Below are 27,958 nucleotides of genomic sequence, written 5' to 3'. Positions count from 1 at the left end.
CTGGGTGGGGGTCCCTTGGCTTCTTTGGATCCAGAGTGAGGCGGGTACTGTCTCCACGGACAGGTCCACAGTCATCTCCGGATATTCCCTCATCAAAAGCATTAGTGTCTGCCTCTATACCCATGCATCCACAGGGACACAGAGATCCTAGGCTTTAGGATACCCCACAGGGCACCTGCCACTCTTCCGACACCTCTGCAGAGTACCCTTCTGAGGAGGTCCCTCAGAAGATACTGTGCAAGAGGAAACACTTAGACTCTCCAGAGGAGTCCATTACTTCTGATATGGACCTCAATGAAGCTGAACTGTCCCCATGGTCACCTCCTGATGATGTCTCCTTTGGAGACATCCTAGAAATGCTAAAATAGAGAGGCGGCTGGAAGTACAACAACCCTTCTGCAGAGGAACGATTACCCTGGTGCCAGTAACACACCTTCATATGAGAATACTTCAATGGACCGGTAATGGTCAGATGGTCCCTTGTTTGCTATCCATTGAATTACCTCATCAGAATCTCTCAAGCATTCAGACAATGCATTCTATGGTGGCTCCAATATGAGGACCTCCTTCAGATCTGCCTGTTCCTCCTTCCCCCTCCCAAGGCCACTGTGACCACGGATGTGTCCCAGTTTAGGTGTGGGGGGTATTATCTGGGACAAATAGTCCAAGGCACGTCGCCCCCAAATTACATATAAACATTCTGGAGATGAGAGCGGTGCTTCTTGCATTACAAGCCCTTCATTCCACTCTTCCTATGGGAATGATTGCAATTCAGACAGACAACATGTCAGTGGTCTAGTACATTAACAAACAGGGAGGAACCAGGTCTTACCACTTGTGTTGAGAGGCCATGAGGCTGTGGCAATGGGTCATCTCTTCCAAACACTTTCTCGTAGCAACGCACATTCCAGGGAAGTCAAACATCATGGTGGACAGGCTCAGCAGGACTATTCTTTTGCCTCAGGAGTGGTTTCTGAATCCTTCAGTGGCAAATATGATCTTCCAGAGATGGGGTCAACCTTGCTGCCATCCCTTTGTATCTCTCTCCAACACCAAGTGCAGTGAGTTTTTTGCCCTGATCCCTCCTCGGAGACAGTTCCCAAGAGACAACCTAGTCTGTGCTTGGCCTCCCAGTCTACTTTATGCCTATTCTCTTCTTTCCCTCATTTCCAAGTTTCTGCATAAAGCTGAGAGGTTGCCTATTCTCCTTTTCCCCTCATTCCCAGGTTTCTGCAAAACAACACAAGAAGTTGAAGTGTCAAGTGATCCTCATTCCTCCCTTTTGACAATGATAAGTTTGGTTTCCCTTCATTTGGTCTCACCTGGTCTGTCCACCATGTACTTTGGATCCCTATCCAGATCTGTTGTCCTATCCCTCGGAATATTCCCATCCAGATCTCCTGAACCTGAAACTAACTACTTGGTTACTCCAGTTCCAATGATGGCTAAAACTCCTGGACTTTCTTCCCCAGTTAGAAAGATTTTGATTGCAGCACATAAACTGTCCATGAGGAAATTATGCAATAGGAAGTGGAAGATGTTCTCCATTTGGGCTCCTCAGAACAATCTGAACACTTTTACAGCTGTGGTTACTGCTGTTTTAGATTTTCTGGCTTCCATTTTTCATAATGGAGCTAGTTTTTCTACGGTGAAAGTGCAATTGGCAGTCATTTCTAATTTCCACATGGGAGAAATTCCTTTCATCTAGCCTCATCTAAGTTATGCAAGGCCTTTTTAAAAGGCACCTTTCTCCTTCACCCTCCTATCAAGGAACCTTTTGCTCCCTGAAATCTCACCTTGCTTTTACAAGCTTTAGTTTCGCCCCCATTTGAGCCTTCAACTAAGGTTGATTTAAAGTTCCTGATCTAGAAGACCATTTTCTTACTGGCCATTATCTCATCCAAAAGGGTATCTGAATTACAGGCTTTGTCTTGTAACCCCCATATTTGTTTTTTCACAAGGACAGAGTTACTCTGCATACTTAGCCTTCCTTTCTGTCTACGGTTGGTTCTAAGGCTGACATAAATCAAGTTATTAATCTGTCAGTCTTCTTTCCTATTTCAAAGCAGAGGAGATTATCAACTTCATATGCTGGATGTGCACAGGCAACTTTGCTTCTATTGGATAGAACTAAACTTTTCAGAAAGTCTGATCAGCCTTTTGTTTCCTTTTCTAAGACCAAGTTGGGTAAACCAGTTTCCAAGGTGACCCTGGCTCACTGGATTACTAGTTGCATTAAGCTTGCTTACTCCACAAGGGGCATCCCCTTGCTGAGTCATATTAAGGCTCATTCAGCTAGGTCTGTTTCCACCTCTTCAGCATTCTGGTCGAAATTTCCCATTGATGGCATTTGTGCAGCCACTACCTGGTCAAACCACCATACTTTTCTATCTCATTACAACTTAGATATTATTTCCAGGAAAAGAGCCTCCTTTGGTTCTGCTGTGATTCGGAATATCCTTCCATGAGGGACTTCCAAGTTCTTCTGTAGAAAGGCAACAACATCAGATAAAGAAGTTATGTACTTATCATACCATTCCATCTGAGCTGTTGCCTCTCATTTGCTCTTCAACCTTCCTTCTGTCCATCCCCTTACCTTTTGAAGGACCTAATGGAGTTATTTAGGCAAATACTTCATTACTGTTTGAGCTCCTGAAGTATTAATTTCTGACTTTTCCTATTGCCTTTGGGTTATTTCTTTCTCGTTGTATGATTAGATGGCACATAGTGGTGCAGCAAACTCGATCTGAGGGATTTGGAGGAGAGGAGCATTATGGGTAGGGGAGGAGCTCAGATTTCAGATTCTGAAGCTTTAGTATGTATCTGAGTCATATCTGAATCTTGGATCTTTACCCACAGGTTGAAGGACAAATGAGGCCAACAACTCAGATGGAATGTTATGGTGAATACATAACTACTTTTTTCCCCAAACACTCTACTGTCTCCACGTTTTAAAACATTGCCGTTCGGCCACAGTTTTGTCAAGATGAACTCTTAATGCTGGTGTAATTGTATCTTTATTAATATAGTTCATGGCTGCTTTTTCATGGCCAGGTTTGGAGTATACACACAATGTGTCCTTTCAATTAACAGTTCCTGCTGTGGAATACCAGTCCAGATGCTTATTTGTGATTTTATAAAATTAATACAGTCTGTTCCTTCCAGTTTCTGTGGTACAGCAGAAAATCTCATGTTTTCCCTACATGCTCTGTCTTCTAACTCTACCATTTTTTAAAACAGCTCTACTTGAGAAGTCTTATACTAAGCCAGGTTTTTCTTCATTTCAACCTCTGTTTTTTTTGCAGTTTTATCAGTTCATCTGAATAGCTGCTTAAAACTTCTTCCTTTTTTACAGGGTTTTGTTATTTGAGTTGATACACTCATTTGTTTTAACCATCCCTAAGTACAATTGATTTATTTATTTTTTCTTCTAAGTTACTGGAAGCAATTCTGTACCAAAGCTGGAGCTTGAACTGCTTTTTGCTGAACAGCTGCAGGCTTCATCCCAGTCAGTGTTTTCTCTTCACCTTTTCTAGATGATTTTCTTTCAGGCTGCCCAAGTTTCTTCTTTGCTGGCATCTAGGCAGTGCATGTATTAGCCAGTAACTGAATTTTACTAAGGCTGGCAGAATTACAAGTCCCCTACTTCTCTGTTTCTTTTTTCACACTGGGAGAGCTGAAATTATAGACATCTTGGAAGTTCAAGTTTTCATGCACTGCTGAGAAGAAAATGGCTAGTTGCTCTATTGTCACATGACCAATGTGTTTTCATATGCACAGATGTCAGCTTACAAACATACTTAAACAGATGCGTGCAACATGCATTACTGATGACAGCATATTTATTAATGTAGCGATTAAGTTAACAAAATAAATAATTTCTTATTGATGTGGTCTGTTTTCTTTCTTTTCTTTTGTAAACAAATTAGTTGCTTTTTCTGTTGAATGTGTTTTATTGATAGTGCCGTCTTTTGTGATTCAGAAAGCCTGATCTCATTATGATTGTAGTCACAGTCAAAATAAAATTCCCATGTATTTATACTACAGACCTACCTATGTAAAGTGAACTGTTTTCAATATAAGCAATGCAGATTTTTTGGTCTTTTGAATGATGTCTGAAATGTAAAACATATTGTTCTCTCTAGGGCTTTGTAACAGGTGGAAAGGATGGTGTTGTGGAACTCTGGGATGATGCATTTGAGAGATGTTTGAAGACATATGCTATTAAAAGAGCATCACTTTCACCTGGCTCCAAAGGTAAATTAGCGTAAGGAGAGCTACTCGAAGCAGATTTAACATTTTTTAAAGATTTTAAATGATTATTGTCCTAATTTGCTTTATTTGTGGTAGACATCCTTAAGCCAGTTGTTTACACAATACAAATTATAACAGGTGTCCATTTTATCTTTATTTGCAAGCGTAAAGAAATATTTTCACTTTTTCAAGCAATACCATTCAGTCTTCCAAAAATGTGTTATTTTTCATTGAGGAGGACTATTAAAACAGTACAATAACTTAATTCCCTCACCTGCAGCAGCAGTTTGCCAGACTATTTCTCCCAGAAGTGTATGCATACCCTCCAAGCTCAAGGCAACTTCAAAATCTCATGTCTGGCACTTGATGCATTAACTAGTATGTGTGCCTATATAAAATGTGTGTAACCTCTCATCACCTTCAGTTCTTGCTTTAAAAAACTGAACCATGTATCCATTTGGCTAGGTTTATATAGGCTCTAGGACCAATAGCCTAGTACCTACCTATGAATCTATGAATCTATGAAAATAATGGCGGTCATTTTCTTCCTTTCAGTGTTTGGTAAGGCTAAAGAAAATTCTGTGGTTGTGGCTTACAGATAAATCATATATAGTTATTTTACCATATAATTGATTGTAAAATAATTAAGTACTATTGCATATAGGTAATTTTATTATTGTCACTGTCTCTGCAAGTACCAGACTTGCTCTTGATGCTAGGGAAAGACAAAGATTGTAAAGTATATGTTCATACTGTGTACTTGAATTCATGTGCCATTGCTAACACTGCAGTGTGAGTTAAGGGGTATACTGTCTTCCTGAAGTGCTTTCCTTCATTTGAGATGTTAACTAAACATCCCATCTATATCAATTGATGGTAATGTGGGTAAATTTTAAAGATCATGCAACATGTAATGAAAAGAGCAGGACTATCTTTACAAAATAACTCAGTATTTCAAAAACACAAAATTAAAAAAGCACGATAACAGAATATGCTAAGAGACTTTTCAGAAAAACCTAGAAAGGATTATAACAAAGCATTATTTGATGCTCTGGTAATCATTTGAAATTGCAGGACTCATAACTATGAGCCTCAGAACATTGAGAATGACTGTGTGAAAAGATATTTCTGTATAGTAAGTCTGAGATTGCCCATGCCAGGGCTTCTTCCTAAAGCACAGAACTTCAGATTTGTACTCACTCCCAACTACCTAATTTTTTTTCATTTTGCTAGCCCCTTTGTCTACATTGAAGTACTTCATTGAGGCTTCATCTTACAGGGGTCCCAAACTAAATAACTTTCTGTCCCTGGCTATATGGAGCTAACCTGTTTGTCTTAAGTTTAAATCCAGTCTAACCACCTATCATTTGTATGTCATGGGGATCCTTTGCATTTGGTCCCCACCAGCCCCCATAGAACTGTGTCATAGTGGCTTCCTTACCTGCACTAAGTTGGTTCATTCATTTCAGAGAAACAGAAGACATCAGCCCCAGGAGAGAGACCTGTGACCCATTCATTCCTCCCCCATAAGGCTTGTTTGCAATATATATTCACCCTGTGATGAGAGTTGATTGGTAGGGAGTAGGCCAGTCTGCAGGCCCTATGAAGCAGTGTACTGGTCCCTCTTGCTAGGTGACTCATTAACTAATGATAGCTGCCTGGCTGTGATGGAAATATTCATGCTCCCAGTCACACCTAGCTCATCCATCTTAGCAGTGTGCATATGCTGGTAACAGGGCAAGCTCTTCTCCGGGTAGTTGGCTACCCATTGGTACCTGTTGCTAGTGTGACAGGGCAGGGTATCTCCCTCTCGTTCAGGATGGGCGAGCTGGCATGAGCTTATCAAGTGCATCGTCTCCATTCCAGCCCCTCAAGCACACATGCTACTAATTACACACGGGTTGCCAGTGCCATACTCAGGGCTTCAACCATCTGTGCCATAGCACCAGACTTCCTTTACATTTAATTTCTTAATCAAAATGTATAGCACTCATTGCTACTGAATTGTTCACTAAACTTGGTAGCTTATAATAATGAACCCCATATTGTCATTGTACATATTGAATGTTCCTGTTTTCTTCCATTCATTGCAGTTGTTTCAGTTTTTGAATTTTGTAACAAATCTGTATATCAAAAACATTAATTGTTCCAGACTACCTACTTTAACTAAAAATAAAGTAAAAATAAAAATTAACCTCCCATCAACTCATTCTTAGATTTTCTTGGAAGCAAATGTACTTTAGCTAGGCACTGTTCCATTCCTATTAAGAAAGCCAAAATTAAATATGTTTTTTTTCCATAAGATAAAGAGAATCCCACATTGACATACTTCTGTGCCACTCTCATTTCTTTCATTACTACTTCATAACTCCTTCTATTATATCAGAACCTCTTCATGTATAACAAGGTAGCTGCAATCTAAATAGAGGTTGTGATACAGAAAGAACTGTAGCAAATCAAAAAATACCTCCTCCTAGCTAATGTAGTGCCCAGAAGGTATGCAGCATTATTCAAAATGTAATGGAATGAATTGCAGTGGTGCCCAGTGTATTGCAGCAGGCAAGCCTATGGTACACTGAACCAACAACTCTAGGAATCTGGCTGCTGCAAGTGCTAGCAGATCATATCTGTGTGTCCCATAATCATCCAGTGTTTCATAGGTTCGATTTCAAACCTGTGATATACTGGCCTTAAAGAAGCTGTATTGCCTTAACCTCATATTGATATTTTTTATGTAACATGTATGTATTAAGCATGTATTTGAAGGAAGTTAATGAGTGACTTCTGATTCCAAGGGAAGCTTATTCCACAACTTTTAGGGAGCTGTATATGTATTTGAAAAGTTTTCCTATTATTGATATTTATTTTAGTACTGAATTCCCTGCTACAGTGTTAGCTACCACCCTGTGGTGTATTCTAGCCATAGACTTTCAAATAGTAGCATAATAGTAGCATATCAGACATTGCCTTACGGACCAGGCAGTGGTCACCTCTTTGTAATATATAATCGTTAGGATAAAATTACAGGTCCTCAAAACTTTCTGAATAGTTCAGTTTACCAGCTGTGTGATTTTCTAGTAATGGATCATTATACCTTTTTGTGTTTTTTTTTTGTGACTTTTTCTAAACTAGAAAATCAGTGATGTATTTAATAATGTTTTGGATTAAAGAAGTATTAAATGGTACAGCAATCTGATTCCCTGAAGTGACTAGACATGCCATTTAGATTTAGATGTGTTAAATAATGTGCTTTTCCACTTGAAAAAATATACACTGATCAAAGGTTAATTTGTTAATTGCATTTCCAATCAGATTTTATGTATGTAAATATAAGGTGGTTGTTTTACTGTTACTTTAGTCTGAAGAAGTCTTGTGCACCGGGAAATGAAAGTACTAAATAAAGGATATCTGAGTGGTTCTCAGCCCCCGTGCTGTCTTTTGCTTTTTACCAAGTTTTGTTTTTTACCAAGGTTAAATTGTTAAATTTTATTTTCTTCTTTTCTGCGTTTGTATTTCTTTTCATTGTTGGTTGGTTGAGGATGTAAATTAGTTGAGTCTCGTACAGTATTAATCCTATGCATAATAATTAATCTCATCATTTATTTCATTGGTAATGAGCATTTGGGTGTATGATTTGGTATATAATTAATGATTTTAACCATTGAACTCTACAAAGGCAAAGGTGCCAGTAACTGCTATTTTGAGTAAAGTCTTAACATATTTTGTAATCTATTTATAAAGTTTAAGTTTTTTCAACTGTTATCTCTAGAGCTTTGATGAGTGTGTCATTTTTCATGATTTGATTATTTGTTCTACAAGTATAATTTTATGTCCTTCTTCCGAAGTAATACACTATTACAATTACTGACATTAAATGTGAAGTAACTACCGCCACATCGAGTGAGTATGAGATACTTGTAGACCATCTTGGAGAACTCTGGTATCTTTTACAGAAGTAATTATTTTGAACCAGTGTGCAGGTATTAGCATTTCAGGTTATATGTATCCCATTTCCCACTTTTATATTTTACAATATATTTTAAGAAGAAAGTCCAAAAACCCATGTGGGACACCACTAGTATCACCTGTTGGGGTAAACAGGTAACCCATACCCTCATTTGTGTCTTGTTGCTTAACCAGTGATCTGTGTTGATCCATTCTTTATACAGCAATCAGAACCACAGCTTGGTTATATGGCACACTGTGTAGTTCCCCTATCTGGTGCTCAGCTCTTAAGTCCTGAAGTTAACGACAACAAAAAAAGAAAAGTCTTCTGCTTTTACTCCAAATTTAACAAGCAGCTTGTTGCAGTTAAAATACCAAACAAAAAGCACTTCAGCATTTCAGTTGTGACTGGAAATGACATGGCAGCATCAACATTAATTTCTGAATACCTGTACTGCCTTATCACATCATTGGGAGATGCTGATCGAGGCACCTAATAGTTTGCACCTGGAGCAGTCTCTCCCCTTTCACCCCTCTGTAACTAAACCTCTAACTGTAGTAGGTGGACTTGTCACCATACACCTTTCTCTCAGCAAATTATTCAGTCTTCTGCAACTCAACTTATTCAATCTCTTGCATTTCAAGGAACAAAAGGCCCATTTGCATATCTGTATACTGGAGATAATAACCATTTTTTAACATTGCAGGCATTTCAGGACTGCCTTCTCCAGGTTGCAGTATCCATGCACTCCAACAACATATCAGTGCTGTGATATATAGATAAGTAAGGAACCAGGTCTTTCCCCACTCCTCTGTCAGGAAACAGTGAAGGTATGGGAGTGGACTATCAACTCACAGTGCTTTTTAATTGTAATACACATCCCGGGTCATGCCAGCTCATTAGTGGACAGGCTGAATAGATGTCCTTTAATTACTGCAAACATTGGCTCCAACATTCTGCACCCTTATAAGGCCCACACCCAAATGCAGACATATCCATGGTGAACCATGTCCACTGGAATGGGAGAAACAAATTGTTACTCTGATAACAGATTCATAAGGTGAAGCCCATAATGAAGGTATTTCACACAAGAACTGGACAGTGATTGCATAAGATATGTGACACTGGAGCCTATATTTGCAGTGTCAGTGACACAACAGGTAGCATACTCACTTTTGGTGCAGAAGGCTGTGGGTTCTATTTCCACACCAGGTGGATAGATTGCTGATACTGCAGTGCAAGGGGGTGCTGCACTTCGTAGTGTGCTGTATTTCGGACGAGACCTTAAATATAGGCCCCATCTGCCTGAGTTGATAGTAGCTCAGGTGGATGTAATAGATTCCATACCACCTAGCAAAATGACTAGGGATCTTTTATTAAAATTTACATTCTTATTTACACCTCTACATACATATATACACTATATACAGTATATACAATTTTATTTTACAAATACAATCACTTTTTTCTTTCTGACACCACATCAACTTTAACCAAAACCTTATTTTTTAACATCATAGCCAAATCCCACTTTTCATTAAACATAGCTTCCTTCACCCTTTGATTCCATATTATTCATATAATACAAAACATTTTTCTATTGATTCTCTTAATATAATTTCTACTTTTATTATTGTAATATTCAAATTCAGTCATATCCATGTCTATACAACTTATTTCTGTAAATCCCTCTACATAATTTGAATCTAAAATCATTTTCCTTAACATTTTTACTCTTTTACACCCCAAGGAAACATGTTCACTGGTTTCTAATTCCTAATAGTACAAACAAATTCTGTCTTTCTCAATTTTATACAGCATATTCATCTTTACTGGCAATATTTGTATCATCAGTTTCCATAAAAATCTTGGCACTCTTAACTTTTTTTTACATCTTACTATTCTTGCTTGCAATGTAACTCTTTCCATGGATATATTTGAAACTACATTTCCATAATATTATTCCACACGTTTTCCTCTTTTCCATTTCTTTTACACTTGTTTTCCACAGCATAATTTTATTCTGATAATTCTTCAATTCTTTATTACAATGACCTTTCCTTCCTTTTAAATTTAAAAAAACATTGCATTTTATACTTTAAAATATCTGTGTTAAAGTAGAATAATCATTATCTTTTTAAACATTTCATTACTCTATACAACTTCAAAGATGCACTATAAACTATCAGGTTATTAACCCTAAACCTCCTTTTTCTTTATGCACATACAAATCTTCCTTTTACTGGATTTAACCTAGATCCCAAAATAAACAAAAAAATAATATTACATATCTCTTTTTCTAAGATCAGTGGTAAACTAAAAACTCCTGCAAATATGCAATTTTAGTAATCAAAATAGAGTTAACTAAATACACCTTTTTTGTGAAAACGCAGTCTAAAGGATCTCCAAAAATGATGTGTTTCTCATTTCCTCTCATTTTTCTTTCCATACTGTGTCTATAATGTCTTGTTTTCCAAACCATATTCCAAGAATTTGAACTTTTTCATATTAAATTTAATCCCTCCAGTCAACTCCTCAGATCCTAATCCTTGGCTTTTTTCTTTATCAAAAAAAACTATCACATAAATAGTTTCCTGTGAATTTTTTATCACACTGCACATACCTGTTTTATCCTTAGCAATCAAACGTCCTTCTCAAATCTCCTACTGTTAGTTTTGCTTTTACATTCCTATACAATACATCATCTACTGCGTCCCTAATTATCAATAATAAATCCTGGTTCCTTTTCCCTTTTATACCATATACATATCCTTTTATAACTTTACTTACTTTTCTGTCCATCCTTTTGTGTAAAATTTTCATACAAATGTTATAATCCATATTTTTCAATACTACTGGTCTCTAGTTCTATAAGTCTCTTTTATCACATTTTTTTCCCATGTAAATCTAAGTATATGCTTGCACAATTTTTTATACCTAAAATCTTTATCTAACCATTCATTTAATACTCCTATAAACACTTTTATGATCCATAGTCTTGCCCTTATATAGCCTATATTCTATTCCGTCTGGTCCTGCAGCCAAATCTAAATTTGCTACCTTCAAAACTTGATCTAGCTCTTCTATTTAATTTTTTCTTTCTAGATTTTTATTGTCTTTATCTGACAATGAACACACTTTGTAATTTTTACTAATTTTGATCCTCTATCCTTCAGATAAAGTCTTAATATATTTTGCTACCATTTCCAAGATTTTTTCTTGTGTATTACATATATATTACCTGCACAATCTTTTAATTCTCTCATAAAACTATAATTCTCTTTAATTAATTTATTTAGATATAGTGCAACAACTTCTTTTTTATTACTTGCAAAAATATCTTTGGTTATATAATAACAACTCTTTTTTTTTCATATTCATCTCATGTAACTGTTGTTCTTTCATAAAACAATGTCATTGTTCCTCTCCATACAGTCAATAGCCTCATTACTTAACTTATCATAATATGCCTTACCCATATTTATGTTTTCCTTTTACCAGATCACATAACATCTTTTATACGTCTGTTTAAAGTTTAGCTTCCTGACCAGTCCTTACAAAACTCCCTTATTCCTACATGATCTTTACATAACTTACTCTTATCATCTTTACCTCTGCTATCCAATTTCACCTTTTTTATTCTTTTAAACCCCTACTTGTTGTATGTATTCAGAAATTCCTTTTATCTTAATCCAAATTACCCTATGATCTGAGAAACCAGTCATCAAAGCACCTTCTTCTATTTGTAAGCTCTCTGGTACCAAAAATAATCTATTTCTGTTCTCTTTTCTCCTCTTTTATAAGTCCATGCTTTTTGATTGCAAAATTTTAACTGCCCATATTTTATAATATCCCCTACTAACTTAACATCATATGCTTTCTTTTTTGGGTTGTATAAAATTACAATTAAAATCCCCTGCTAGAAGAATCTCCATATTAATTGCTACAAATTGAATAATGTTTTTAAACATTTATTCACACTGCTTTTTAGATGCATATGTATAAAGAGCAATAATTCTAATAACCTGATTCCTTCACCTTACATCAACTGTGGTTCTACCTGTTGTAACAAAAGTAGTATGTAACACTTTAATTGTGTCTCTGTATAAGATAAGATAAGAATGCCTGAACATGTCTCCTTCCCAAAATTCCAAATCACCTTATTTTTGCACCATACTCCTATGTAATTTTTTCAACTTGTGTTAAGAATCTGATATCTTCTTAAATAATCGTACATTCCTCCTTACTACATCATTCCAAACGTCCTATTCTTCTCTGTAATTTTTTTCAAACTATTAACATTAAGGGCTAGAACTTTACAAGTAATTTTACCTTAATATAATATGTAATCATCCTTTTCCCTGCTTTTTTTTCTTTTTTAAATCCCTCAGTAATCTTCCTTTTCCTATCCCGTACTCTTTTACCAATGGAATTTAGTTTTTGTTTGACTATATTCCATTTAACCTCATCACTATCACTCAACCCTGACTCTTCTTCCTCAAGTCTATCCATATTTGCATCTTCCTTCGTATTAACATTTTGTATTGTTTCCTCTCTATCCACGACATTTATCATTTCTTTTTGTTTCCACTGTTTCTAATTCATTCTCTATAACTTTATTTGTTTTACTTTGCTCTTTTACTATCTCTATTGTTTCCACTTCTACCTCATTTCCTTTTTTTCATCTTCTCTCCCCAAATGACCTACTTTATTATACATAACATTTCAGTTCACAATTCATTGCCTCATGTCCTATTTTCCCATATGTAAAACATATTCTTTTGACACAGTTCTTAATTAAATGATCAGTTTTTCCACGATATTTTATCATGCCTCTGTCACCTTTGACATTTATGATGCTTGGAATATGCACACTGCTTTCATTATCTAATTTTAAAATCACATTGCAATCTCATGTCCAGTCTACAAACGTATGTTTTCATATATTTTGAAAACCTTAATACATATTTACATAATTTTAATAATAGTCCTTTTGAAGTCTCTTTTTCTACTTCAGTCCTAAATTGAATCTTAATTTTCTTTTTAGTTTCCCTATAAAAGGGCTTGCACCCATACAAATTCCATGGAAAACAGTCTTTCTCTTTCTTATATTCTGCTAAGATTTTTTTCCAGATGACCAGTGGTGAAAATAATGTCACAAAAAGTCTCTCTATTAATATAAATCAGTGCTCTTACCTCATTAGGTTTAATTCCTAATATTGTAATAACTTTGTCACATGCCTTATAGCTGTCCATCTCTGATTTTTTCAGATTTTTTTGATTTTCCTTTTTTCTCAATTCATACTTTAAAAAGTCTATTTTTCTTACACTTGCATCCTTTTCTTCTTTCTTGCTTTCCTTCCTCGCTTTAATGATCCCCACATAAGATTTTCTCTCGATCTGACCTGCTTCAATCTGCTGGACATCTTCCTTCTGAATCTTTTCCATCAGTTCTCCCCACTACATGTCTTTGCCACTCTCTGGTTCACTAATGTTAACTGTCTCCATCAATAAATCACCCCGCAACCCTCCTGACTAGAGGGTTGTAACAACAGATTCTTGTGTTGTAACCTCTTCATCAAAGAGGTTTTGCTGAAACAAATCTTCTGAATCCATTATCACCAATACTGACTCCTTAAGCTGCCATTATAGGTTCATAGATTCACAGGAGGTTACTAGGCTAGTGGCCCTAGAACCTTTATAAGCCTAGCCATGTTAATTCCAGGTTGCTCCAATTGTCTTTGGTTAAATGGATCTACTTTACAGATAAGCACCAACTACCCCTGTCCATGAGGGCATGGGTGCCACCCCTGTGGTGAATTTGCAGTCACTCTTCCATTTGTCCAGGTTGCACTTGAATAGGTGTCATTTAAAAGATGTGCTTCACATGAATTGGAAGTTTATGCCAGAGCAGCAACAATCTCTGGGAGACATACCTGTCTGTCCAGCATGTCCTGTTAATGTCCATGGCAAGGTTGAGATCCCTAGAGTGAGTGACTCTTGTGCCATTTGATTTGCGGATGTGCAGCATTTCTATCAGGTTGGAGTCAGAGGTTACCCTCTAGGCCAGGCACAAATTGCCTCTCAGTAGCCTATGTGATACAGACTACAGTGACAGGGCTTTCAGTCTATCCACATAGGTCATGGTTTGGAGGCCCTGTATCTTCTTAGTGAGAAACCTCTGTGCACTCTCCAGTTATTGAGGGTGTCTGATGAGATACATGCAGAAGTGAGGGAGCATTGTACTCTATTAATACTCTCCTTAGGGTGAGTAAAGTCGGGATATAACATCTTTAGATCTGGATGTGATGGCTGTTACTTAAGAGATGTGCAATATAGAAGACTTTCTTTACCACCATGGAAACCTGGTGGTCAAAGTTCAGATTGCTGTTGACCAGTGTTCCCAGATCTTGCACAACTGGGTTTGAACTTAGAGGGGTACTGTCAATATTGTAATTAGTGGGGAATGCTGCTTTGCCATTTTGTATAATAGTGCACTTTTCTGGGTTTAGTTTTAGACCGTGACTTTGACACTAGTCATTTGTTTGTGTTAGTCCTCCTGTAAAATGTTAACATTGTTGGGGAACTCAGTGATTGCGTCTAATTTCCAATCATCAGTGAACTTGGTAAGTCAAAGAATTCTGTTGGTAATCCAGTTAGCTACATAGGATCATAGGAGGTTACTAGGCTACTGGCCCTGAGGCCCTTATAAGTCTAGCCAAGAGTTTAGCCCATGTTTAGACAAATCACCACCCAATGCCCCTGTCCAGCAGGGAGATGGGTGGAATCAAAGGGGTATATTTTCTATTTCCCATCCAGTTATCCAGGTTGTGTTTAAAAAGGGGTAAAGAGGTACTCTGCTTGATGTGGAAAGGGAGTCTATTCCATAGATGGGGTAGTCTCTGGGACACAAATCTGTCCTGATAAGTCTTACTGATGTCACAGACCAGGTTGAGGCCACGCATGCAGGTTACTCAAGGGGAGCTTGACTTGTGGCTATGAAGAAGTCCCATCAAGGTGGGGTCTGTGATCACCTTGTATGCCAGACAGAGGTCAACTCTGAGGAGTCTGTATGAAACTGAGTAGAGGGATAGGGCTTTTAGACTATCTGTGTATGGTAGATGTTTGAGGCCCTGGATTCTCCTGGTGAGGAACCTGTGTGGTCTGTCTAGCTGCTGCATGTGCTTTGCAAGGTACATGCCAAAAGGGGCATGGTACTCAATAATGGGCCTTATAAGGGAAGAATACAGGGATGATGTGACCTCCTTGTCCATGAATGAGATACCCTTACTTATGAGGTGGGCCATGTAGAAGGCTTTCCATACAACAGAAGTAACATGGTGGTCAAAAGTCAGGTTGCTATCAACATGGGTGCCCAAATCCCTCACAATTGATTATTAATGTGATACATTTTGGGGACATCACTCTCTCCAAAGAGGATGATGATGCATTTTTTGGTATTCAGTTTGAGGCCATGTTTCTGGCACCAGTCATTTGTCTGAGTGAGACCCTCTTGGAGGATGTCCACATCACTAGGGGAACTGATGACAACACCCAGCTTGCAGTCATCTCTAAACTTGGTCAGCCAAGGCCCACTGCTTTTGGCCTGCACCTTAGAAAAGTATATCCCAAATAACAGAAGCCCCAAGACCAAACCCTGGTATATGCCGCTTGTTAGAGTCTACTGCTTGAGGTGACTTCCCCTATTTTGACTACATGGGTTCTATCAGTGAGCCAGTTTGCTACCCATCTGGTAACATATGGATTGATGCCTAGTTGAGAGAGTTTATCTATTGTGCCTGAGTGGAGAATAGTGCCAAAGGCTTAGGCCGGGTCAAGGTAGGTGGTATGCACCATCTTCCCCTTGTCAATGGCTTTGGTGACTGTCTCAAAGAAATTGACCAAATTTAGCAGACATGACCTACCCTTGACAAAGCCAAACTATGTGAGATCAAGTGTTTGAAGGTTGCCAATTTCCACTTTAATGAGATCCACAATAATCCATTCCACGGCCTTGCAGATCAGGCTAGTTAGGCTGATGGGTCTATAATTTCCTGGATCGGTGGACACTCTACCTTTGTGTAAAGGGATGACAGTGGCTGTCCTCCACTCAGCTGAGATGAAGCCAGTACTCAGGCTTTGGTTGAATAGGGTGGCTAATGGTGCTGCAAGTTCCTGCCTGAGTCCACGTAGGATGCAGCCTGGGATGTTATCGGGTCCCATGGAGGCTGTATTTTTTGCCTTTGAGAGAGCAGTGATGACCTGTTTCCTAGATATAAGTGGAAGGGGACATGTACTGGGGATGTCCTGATTTAATAATTGAGGGGACAGTGGGGTAAAGTTTTTGCTGAATATGTCAACCAGTAAGTTTGCTATATCTATGGCATTTGTATATGTGGTGTCCTTGACCACCAGTTCTGAACCGATCTGGGTGCTTCCTTTGAGGTTGTGGATATATGTGAAAAAGGCCTTATGATTGTCTCTAATAGATGTGGACAATAGGGACTCGAAGTTTGCTTTGGAGGATTTCACTAGTGCTCTTATTTGCTTGTTCAGGCTAAGGAGACATTGCTTCTAATTGGGCACCTGCTCCTTCTTGGTCTTGGACAGCAATTTTTTCCTTTTGTTATAGAGTTTATTTATTGCAGATGTCCACCAGGCATGTTTACTCTTCCTTGCAGAGGATGATTTAGTCCTGTCGGGTATTCCTGATTCCATGCATCAATATAAATGCTCGTATAATGCTTTGGTGAAGTTTTGGATGTTGATGCCAGTTCCTACAGAGAGGAAGGGGGCTGTGAGGCTGTTTATACCATCCCTCAGGAGGCTGTAATCAGCTTTGGAGAAGTTTTTTTGTCTGACCCTAGCTAGAAGGGGGTTGGGGGAGATGGTGACTTCGAAAGTGACTGCTTTGTGTTTGGATCTTACCAGGGAGGATGATACTATAGGGATGCTACAGTGGTTACTCATGTTGGTTAATACCAAGTCTAAGATATTATCACCCTTTGTGGGATGATGTAAGGGTTAACACCTAGCTGGGAGAGTTTTTCAATGATAGACAAGTGGGGGGTTGTGTCAAAGGCTTTGGTTAGGTCCAGATAGGCAGTATGCACTGTCTTACCTTCATCCAGGGCTTTGGTGACTTTCTCAAAGAAGTCTACCAGGTTCATTAAGCACCATCTAGCCGTAACAGAGTCAAACTGGGCTGGGTCTAGAGTTTGAAGGTCACCTGTGTCCTTGTTGATAGAGTCCATAATGATCCTTCCTTTCCATGGCCTTTCAGATGAAGCTGGTTAGACTTACAGGTCTATAGTTCCCAGGGCAGGCTAATGGCCCCCATTTATGCAAGTGGATTACTATTGCTGTTCTCCAGTTTGCTAGTACAAAGCCAGTTCTTGGGCTGTGGTTAAAGAGAATGGCAGATAGTTCAGCTGGATCCTGTTTTAGATTGCTTAGTAAGCAACCTGAGATGTTATCTGGACCCACTGAGACCGTGTTTTTGGCCTTGAAGAGCACAGATATGACTTGATCTCTAGAGATACTAAGTAGAGAACTGGTGTCAGGTATGCTTTGGGGTATGGTTGGTGGAGATGGGGGGATGAAGTTTGCACCAAGTCTGTCAGGTAGCAGGCTGGCAATTTGCTTGGTATAGTGTGAGTGGTATCTGTCATCTACTACCAATTTGGCATATTTGTTATACAATCTGTTTATATTAGATGTCTACCAAGGTGGCTTTTTTTTTTGGAGGGCTTGATTTTAATCTAGTCAGGTACAGCCTAGTCTATACAGATGCTAAGATGATTATACAGGCCATTTGTGTACATCTCTGCATATTGCCAGTGATTGTAGGGGTTATAAAAAAATTATACCATCACTTAGTAGGCTGTAGTTTGCTTTGGAGAAGTTCCTTAGTTTTTTGCTCCTTTGGGGGTGTGGGGTCCAATACTTACTTTCAACGAGACTGATTTATGGTCTGACCTTACCAGGGAGGATGTCACACAGGGGGCAGTGCAGTGACCACCAAAGTTGGTGAGTACTATGTCAAGGACATTAGAGTCCCTTTGGGGGTGCAGACTATCTGTTCCAGAGCATTTGCATTGACAAAGTCCAGGAACATCTGGGCAATCATATTTGAGCCCATGTATGTTACACAGTCGGTGGAGGGATAATTGAAATCTCCCATGACTAATGTGTTGGGCTGTGTGGCAAGTGACTCCCATACGTCCAGGTAATCATTTTTCTTTTCTTGATTCATAGAGTGGGACCTATGTCTAGCAATAATGTGGTAGGGTGTTTTGCCTATAGTTAATTGAGCATGGAGTCATTCAAGAGAGTTGTACTGTATGACCAGTCTGGAGCTGTACTTGGCTTTAATGAAGATGGATACACCTCCACATTTGGTTCTTTCATGCTCATTCTGAGGTCTGAATGTGTGAAAGGCATTATAGCCTTGCATAGCTGGGGTACTCTTTGCGGCCGTTAACCATGTTTCAGTGATTGCACAAACATCAGCATCTTCTCATGTGAGGAGGGCTTCAGGGAAGTGCAGTTTCATGTTTTACTTCTAGCATTAAGCAACAGAACCTTGAGTTTGTCTTAAGTGGATTTTGCTATGTCGGAAATTTTGTCATTTTGACATTGCCTAAAAAAGGCACTATGGAGGAGGCAAGCACCTTAGCTGGTATCCAAAAGCCTAGGGGAGAAAGGTGCAGACCATCTCTGGCAAAGCAGTGTGGCATGTCTACCATGTCTACTCAGGCTGACAAATATTGGATCCCCCTGGAATAACACCAGAAGATAAGCCAATTCTTGAAGTCAGTTATTTTTTTTTTATATTGTGGCATCATCCTGGGTGAAGGTAGAATGCTGCTTAGGGCTAGGGTCATACCTGCCTGGGACACATAATCTGAGAGTTTAGTCATGTCTCTCTTCATGTAGTCCAGGGAGGTATGTCTTAAGTCATTCACTAAAACATGGACTATGACAGAGTCATAATGGTGCTTCTTCTTGCGTGACCTGAGTGCATGCCTGATCTGACAGATCCTGGCACCCGATATGCAGCTGACCGTGACCTTCTTCCTTGTCCAACCTGGTGAGGGGGACATCTGTGTGTCTCACTATGGAGTCTGCTATGACCAAGACATTAGGTTTGAGGTGTTATGCCTTAGGGGCCTATTTGGTGAGACACTGATATGTGTGTTATTATGTGCAGTGGTTTCTATACATGTTGAGGTGTGTGCAGATAATTTGCACTTGGAAGGTCTCTGATCTTTTGGTAGGCTTCTAGTGAGTACCTCCATGTATGTGGGTTTATGTGATGTGTACTGAACTTGTGTGAGAGGTGGTGTGTGTGAGCTGACCACCTGTTTGATGTCTTGGTTTTTGTTACATGAGAGGATTGTTTCCAAACTGATATGTAATTATATCTCTCACATATGGTATTTGCTTGTTTCAGGACTAAGTTGTTGTCAGTATACTTGAGGCAATTACTACATTGCCTCAAGATGCCTAAGTCAGTCAGGCTGGCTGGAGAAATGGTGGGAAAATGACCATCCATAATGGCAGGTTTATACTGTAGTACTGTTGGAGAGTGGGTAAGTTAGACCAGTTTATATTGACAGTTTAGGGTGAAGAGCCATGACAATGCTGCTCAGTGTACAGTTGAATTGCCTGCAGAGCAACATGGGAATTGGGTGGGTTCAACTGACAGAGATCTAGGGAAAATGTAAGTTTCCAGGCATTTGCGTCTATACAGGGCAGAGCTAATCCCCATTGTGTGACTCCAGCTACATGCAAATGTGTGGCTTAAATACAGGCGAAATTCAACAGTTTTAAGACAAACTACCAATAGGAAAGCCCCAAACTGAGCTGTTCTCCAGCAGTCTCCAACTCAGATGGAACCTGAGCTACACAATTCTGCCACAAGGGTGTACGGATGCCCTCTATAAGATGGATGGTTTAGAGCAGAGTGATACCAAACAGTCTAGATTCACCAAGTCTGAATCTAGCATGTGCTGTATAAGGGAGTAGTAAAGAATTTCAAAGTGCAGAAAAAAATGCAGACGCAGTCAGCAAAAATGAAGCAGTAATTCAGATAAATACAGGTAACAAAGTGCAATACAGTCTTTAAATATACTTATTTTTTCAATTGTTTGCAGTGGATTTCAGTTCAGATGCACTCCAGATCTCAACTGCCTTTTCCAATTCCTTTACCATGCCATAGTTTTTTAACCAACATCTCCTCAAATTGCTCTACATTATTTCACAAATTCACTGCTTCTGCTGTTTGACTAACAGCACCATTTACACTTTCGTTCTTCGCCCACTACTTTCCTCTTTCCATATTTGTAACTCTGTCTTCCTGCTTCTCTAAGCTGCCTTCACACTCGGAATGGAAGCCAAAGTGCCATAATGAAACACATCCCCATATGTGAAGAATAGGAGAATTCCTTGATGCCCTAGCCAAAATTCCCCTAGTAGTATAAATACCACCTTGGGTCTCCCCTCAGAAGAAGCTACTAACCTATTGAGACTAACCCGGTCAAAAAAGGATGAATAAAATAAAATAAAAATAATGCATCACACTTGATTTCAGAGTATGCCTGCAGTGAATATGCTTTTTTGCTGCTGTGGTCAGCCTTGCTGCAATCTTTTTGCCTCACCTTCCAACACCAAATAAATATTTTTTTCCCTAATCTCTCCTTAGGGTAAGACTGTAAGAAACACTATAGTCCGCCTTTGGACCCTGGGTCTCCTTTATAGAGTCCCTCCTCTGCCCCTCATGATGAAGTTTATCCTGAACACCAAGCTGTACAGAGCCAAAGTCATTCCCATCATCCCATTTTTGCCCAGACAAGTTTGGTTCCCCCTGCTTTGGTTTCACTCAATTGGAAGATATAAAGCATGATCCAACGCTCCTGCTGCACCTGTCCAACAAGCCTCGCCCAGACAAACATTCTCTCAAGCTTTGTACTAGAACATTTGTCAGCCCCATTTGAAGCTGTGGTTAAAACTGACTTCAAGTATCTGTCTTGAAAAACACTATGTTTAGTTTCCGTTTCTTCAGCAGGAAGAGTTTCTGAGCAATATGCCTTTTCTTTGAAGCCATTATATCTTTCGCAAAGATAGGATGGCCCTGAGAACTGACCTGCCATTCATGACCAGGATATTATCAGATCTCAAAGTTAACAAAACCATTAACTTTCCAGTATTTTCCATCAGTACTTCAACAGGGTCATGTTGAAGTTACACTGTCTAGATGTTCACAGGCAGCTATGATTTTTATCGACTATGCAAAGGGTTTAAACAAGTTAATTATCTTTTTGTCTCATTTTTCCTAATAGACTAGGTAAGAGGGCAACAAGGGTCACATTTTCAAGGTGGTTGACAAACTGTATAATCTTTTGTTATTCTTGAAGTAAAAAATCGTTACAGCTTGACTATAAAGCTCATTGTGTAGCTTTCTTAAAGAATTTGTCAGTTGGTGACATGTAGAACCAGCAGCAGCTGCATGCTCCTCTTTGTATACTTTTCCTAACCATTACAAGCATTATATCATATCCAGATCTAGGGTAAACTTTGGTTCCACCATATTGCAGGGTATTTTATTGTGAGATCACCCATCCTTTTCTGATTGTTCTCCCTATTACAATATACAACTGGATTAGATCAGATTTGAAAGTTATGTACTTACTATAATGATAAATCTGATTGATCCATTTTCCATATACCATAATACACCTGCCCAGACCTGGATGTTGACTAGAGAGAAAGTACAACAGTTCAAGGAATTACTCAGGGCTCTAGCACCCCAAGAAGAGGAGGAAGAAACAGGTGGAGTTGAAAAAGAATGGCAGCGCCTAAAAACAGCATGTGTTAGGAATACAGAAAAGATATGTGGCTGAGCCAGGTATGTAAATAAGGTACATAAGTAAAGCTGGTGGTGGAATGCAGACGTCCAGGACGTCACAAAAAAAAAAAAAAGGAGTACAGGAAGAACTGGGAGACAGAAAAGACTGGCCAGGCTAGGAATGACTAGTGGTTGGCTAACAAAGAAGCTAAGAAAGAAGTTGCAATAGCAAAGAATAGGGCATCAGAGGCACTGTACCAACATCTGGAAAGTGACTCAGTAAGGGGCACAAAGAAACTAGGTTGCAAGGCAAAGACAGAAAGATAAAGACAATAGTCAGACACCCTTCAAAAGGGACGCCAGCAACAACCTGCTCACCAGCCCAGAGGACATCAAAGGCAGATGGAAGGAGTATTTCCAGCAGCTTCTGAATGAAGAAAACCCCACAGAAGCTGTACTGCCCCAGAAATAGCCTACAATGAGAGAAGAAGAGGAGCCCACCTTAGAAGAAGTAAGAACACCACTAAGGAAGATGAAGTCAGGGAAAGCAAAAGGCTCAAATGAAGTCACAACAGATATGATAAGGATGCTGGGTGAGATAGGGGAGAAATGGCTCCTGAGGGTACTGATAGCACTGTGGAGAGAAAGGTGTATCCCAGATGACTCGAGAATAGGCATACTCGTGCCTGTGTACAAGGACAAAAGGGACATCCACAACTGTGGGCATTACAGAGGCATCAAACTCTTATCACATTGCATAAAAGTTCTGGAGTGAGTGACTGATAAACGGATACGCAGAGTAGTAGAATGTAAGATGGGAGATGAGCAGTTTGGATTCAGATCAGGATGCAGCACAATTGACCTGATGTTTACATTGAGACAGATGCTAGAGACGAAGCTAGAGATGAGGAGAGAGTCCAACTGGGCATTCCTAGACTTGGAGAAAGCATATGACAAGGTCCCAAGAAAGCTGATCTGGGCAGTACTGCGATGGTTTGAAGTTGCAGAAACATTGGTAGAATTAGTGCAGGCTATGTACAAGGACCCCATGACTCAAGTACAAACAGTGTTCGGCCTCACAGAGTGGTTTCCAGTGGGTGTGGGTGTGGGTGTACATCAGGGTTCAGCTGTGAGCCCACTGCTGTTCATTCTGGTGATGGACTACATTAGCAAACAGGTTGGAGGGGACAGATCAACAAAGCTGCTGGAGCTAGAACTTCAGCATAGGATAGAATGGAATGCAAATCTGAAGGCAAATGGGATGAAACTAAGCACATCGAATTACAAAAGTAGGTACTTTTTTCATCATTTTGTCTTAAGCTCCATTATGACTGCCTCTATAATTTTACATGCAATACTGGTGAAGCTGATTGATCTGAAATTGTTTGCATCTGATATGATTCCTCCCTCACCCCCTGCCTTTATGATCTGACACCATTGCATCCTGTTGCTAGAAGACAGGCATGGGTCCACATACTAATAGTGTATTTTTAACATGAATAATAGTGAGTTACTTATATTTTCTTAAGTCTGTATAGGAAGCAACCAGGTATGTTGTCTATCGCCAGCAAGCTTGAGCTTTTAATTTAGTTGTGGCGACAGTTATATGTGCAGTTAAGTAAGGGATATCTCCCCTTTTCTTTATAGCAGTCTGACATATTTATTTACTTACTTATTGTAAAGGCTGCACAAAATATTTTGCAGACAGATTCACTGTATTTTGCAGGCTGGGTGTTAGCAATTTCTGTTATGTGTTACTTTCACAATTTTTCCTTTTCTGTTTTCTGACATTATGAGGGAGTGCGTTATTGTTGTTTTCCGTCATTGAGAAGAAACTGAGTTTATGGTTAGATCTCAAAGATTTGATAAGGAAAAGACAGACTTTCTTTATTCTTGGGTTACTTTTTTTTAAAGTTTAATACTATTATCTTTTTCTGTTATATGACACATTAATTTTGTTATTCCACCATTTTTTAATGCCTAACCAGTATTTGTGTTCAATATTCTAGTTATAAATGTTATAGATCTCATCGACAGTATACTGAGCAGATTTATTTGGGCCATTGTGGAATGAGCATGACATCTCATTATGTTTATATAGTATTTCAGTTATTACAGTATTGTTTACATTGGTACAAATATAAGAATAGTGTTTTATTTATGATTGTGTTTAATTTTGGTTTTAGGTTACAGATAATGGTATTATTACCTATATTAATTATAGAGGGTATACTACGGTTGAGGAGCATACTTCTCAACCTCTTAAAGCAAGAAATCTCGGTAAAGCCATAAGTAATGGGGGGACAAGATTCTAAAAATAGGAACAATTTTTAAATATTGTTCTTACAGTTGTAGAAAGTTGATTGAGTAACAGGTTTTGTATTAGCATGAACTTTCTGGAAGGTATGAAGTCTGAAACTCAACTGTTTGTCAGTATTTTGTGGATTCAATCCTTCCTCACTGATTTGCCAAAAATCGGCAAGAAAAACAAAATTCCATGAGGAACAGACTGAAAATATGAGGCAAAAATCTGGATAGTCTGCAAAAATCTGGTCAGTTGAGATGTATGGTTAGGAATAAAAAAGTCATACTTTTTTCAACATGCTGTCTAAAGTGCTGACATCTCTTGTCGGCTTTTGCCTTTGTTTAAATTTATTTTGATTCAAAAAACTTAATATTTGTACATAATTATTTGATACTGAACACTTTGCTCATCCAATATTTAGGTATTTAAAATCAGTCATAAGGATTGTATTTTCACTTATTTTTGGCAGATTCCCATAATATTTTATTCAGTTCGAACAAAATTAATGTGCTAGTATTTTATAGGTAGTCATAGTCTTGAGTTGTTTTTTTGTCATCTGGCTCTTAGGTCTTCTTTTATGAAAAGTTTGTGAAACTTCACCAGTCCTATTACATTAGCAACAATGACAGTCTGTATACCACTAGTATTTGTGAAATGTGTTTTTCACCTTTAGAATGTATTTCTTTAAGTATACAGATAACAACATCCTTCGAGCAGAGGAAAGCTTGTAAATTACCATTTTCTTTTCTGAGAGTTTTGGCATTTAGCAAGGCCACCTTGAACTCTAAGTTTTATCCATTAGATTTTTCATTTTTTTTCCATGGAATTTGAAGAAATCTAAAAAGAAAATATACTTTTCAATAAATGTAGTTCCTGTGAAGATAGGTGAAGCCCACTGGATAACTGGTGGTACAGCCAGGCTGACATGCTAATTCCTGCCCATAGCTCCAGATGTTCTTCATGTTTCACTGTTGCAGTCATCACATTTGGGCTATCTGCCTGCAGGTAGCCCTCAGCCGGCCTGAATACCAGAGTCTTCAGATTTCTGGGTCGGATGCTGTTGCATCTTCCATGAGGTCAGGTTGTCAGGGGTATAAAACATGCAGCCGATGCCATTACATCAGTCTTTCTTGCTGCGCAGTGCCCGAAGCAGAAGCAGTTCACATGTGCCGGTCGGCCAACTCCTGAAATTTTCGTTTTCGAGTTTCAGACACAAAGTCTTCAAAAAAGCTAGGTACCCCATTGAGGATCCTTTTTCTTGCTTTAACCGATGTCAGCAAAATTTAACAGTTGTCTTACCTGTGGAAAGCAAATACCTCATAGAGATTTTCATTCTTACTGCATCCCCTGTTTAGGCCCAGTCCACAACGTCCCTTGTTGTCAGTTTTGTGCCTTGTTCAAAGGCCAAACTATTCGTTGTCAGACTATTTTTGCAGTGAATTACTTTCGTACTCTATCTGTGTACTTCGAAATGGCTTTGTTAAGCCATCTGACTACCGATCTTCTGAAAAAACGTAAGGATAAAGACAGAGACAGACCGCGTAGGTCCAAAACTGCTGATGACGTTAAGCTAGACACCAGTTCACCGGTACTCAGTGAGCCGCTTTCACAGCCCGATACCCGCTACTTCAGATTCACAGGCCTCTACTGAGACCCATTCAGAGTCCGGTATGCCACTAGATGCTTCTTTGACTATGGAACCTGCGGATGTCTCTACCTTGGATGGGTCCGGAGACGCTGTGCAGGCACCGGCTTCTGAGGGTATATTCAGGCCTACAGACATTCATGTTAAACCGACGCCATTGTTTTCATCCAGGCCAAAAACTCACACTACGCCTAGAAATCTGACGACCAAGCTGCAGGCTCAGGCCCATATGCCTAAAAAACAAATGCTTAGAATGGCTGAAGACCTTATTACCTTAATTAGGGGAAGCAAGCCTTCCCCCTCTAAGAGACCTAGAACTGATTTTCTTTCTGATTCTTCTGATCAGGAATCTTATATTTCTGCTCCTTCTGATTACCAAGATTTGCCCTTATCTACTTATGAGGATTCTGATGCAGAGGATTCCATTTCCTCTGCTTCCCCTCCAGAAGATTTTTCTTTCGGTGAAACCTTGCACACTGTTGAGCATTTCCGCTGGGAAAGCCAGAATTACTCTGAGTCCAAAAAGAGACTTAAGGAATTCTTACTCCTACCTCAACACAGGCCTTTAGCTATCCCTCCTGTTCTGGACATTGTAGATGATGCTTTCTTGGAATCCAGCCTTACCCCAGACACTTTACCTCCAGCTCCCAGAAAATCTGACAGGTACTACAGAGTACCTGACTCTCACAAGTTCCTCTTCAAGAATCCTTCTGTGGATCCTGAAACCATTTCCCAGGGATCAATAGGCATTAAAACTACTGCTGCCAAAAATCCTACCCCTTCTGATAGAGATTCTAGAGCCTTGGACAGATGGGGTAAGAAGGTATACACTTCTGCTACTTTGGCTATTAGGGCTTTAAATTACCAGTTTCATATGTTAAAGTATCAGCAGCATATTAAGGGACTACTTAGACAGAAAATTATGTTGATTCCTGATTGTGCTGAACATAAAGAGTTGCAAGATTTAATGCATTCTGCAGAACAAGTTGGTAAACATACTATGCAATGTGGTTTTGATGCTTTAGAAGCATCTTGCAGGGCTGCTGTCACTGGGTCTGTACTTAGAAGGCATGCTTGGCTTAAGGAACAAAACTTGCCAGATCATGTAAAAGCTAAATTACTGGATGCTCCCTTAAACCAAAACTGCCTTTTTGGCAACAAAGCAGAATAAATCCTCAAAAGGATGGAGGAAAAAGCTAATTCTATGCAAACTGTTAAAGATTTCCTACAAATACAGCCTCCCAGTTTCAGTAGGCATTGGCCTTCAAAGAACTGGTCCTTTCTAGGCCCTTCCAGGCCTTCTAAGTCCAAACCCAGGAATAGCAGACCACCTAGGCTACAGTCTCAGACTACACACAAATCTAAGTAGTGGGGGGCTCCCACTTCCAAAGCAGGGAGTAGTAAGCCACACCCCTACGGAAAAATGACACAATGACTTAACCTTAAACCTTCCAAGCCCTGCTCTACTACCTGCTCCCTTAGGAGGAAAGCTCGCCCTGCATGCAAAAAAACTGGGAATTCATTACCCAGGACACATGGGTTTTGAACATAGTTTCCCAAGGATACAGATTCCACTTCCACACACTACCAAACCCAAATGGTTGGCCAGACCTACCCCCAAATCAATGGGTGGAGGCCCAATAGCAGGTTCTCTCTCTTCTCAGTATCAGGGCTATTCAACCTGTCCCAGCAGAACAAAGGGGACAAGGTTTTTATTCAAGACTTTTTCTAGTACCCAGAAAAGACAACTGCTGGTGTCCTATCCTGGATCTCTCTATTCTCAACACCTTTCTGGTGGTTCCAAAATTCAAAATGCTAACTCTTCAACAGCTTCTTCCTATGCTAGTCAAGAATGCCTGGCTGGCAACCCTAGACTTAAAGGAAGCTTACCAGCATATCCAAATAAGAGGATCCTGCAGACAATACCTATGTTTCAGGGCGGGCTCCATGCACTTTCAG

At 39.3% G+C, this 27,958-nt stretch overlaps 1 protein-coding gene across 1 annotated transcript in view; it reads left to right on the top strand.

Annotated features, from left to right (window-relative positions):
• LOC122797061 (echinoderm microtubule-associated protein-like 6) overlaps positions 1-27,958 on the top strand; it is a 3,800,753-nt gene that overhangs the window by 1,710,359 nt on the left and 2,062,436 nt on the right. Inside the window, exon 17 of the mRNA XM_044065838.1 lies at positions 4,146-4,257. Coding sequence (XP_043921773.1) covers positions 4,146-4,257 — 112 coding nt within the window. The remainder of the gene's footprint in view (positions 1-4,145; positions 4,258-27,958) is intronic.

This window comes from Protopterus annectens, chromosome 3.part0 (genome assembly GCF_019279795.1).
Source record: "Protopterus annectens isolate FY-2018-M chromosome 3.part0, PAN1.0, whole genome shotgun sequence".
In the NCBI taxonomy this organism is placed as follows: Eukaryota; Metazoa; Chordata; order Ceratodontiformes; family Protopteridae; genus Protopterus; species Protopterus annectens.
Note: the sequence above shows the minus strand (reverse complement) of the source record. Positions and strands in the feature narration are given on the sequence as shown.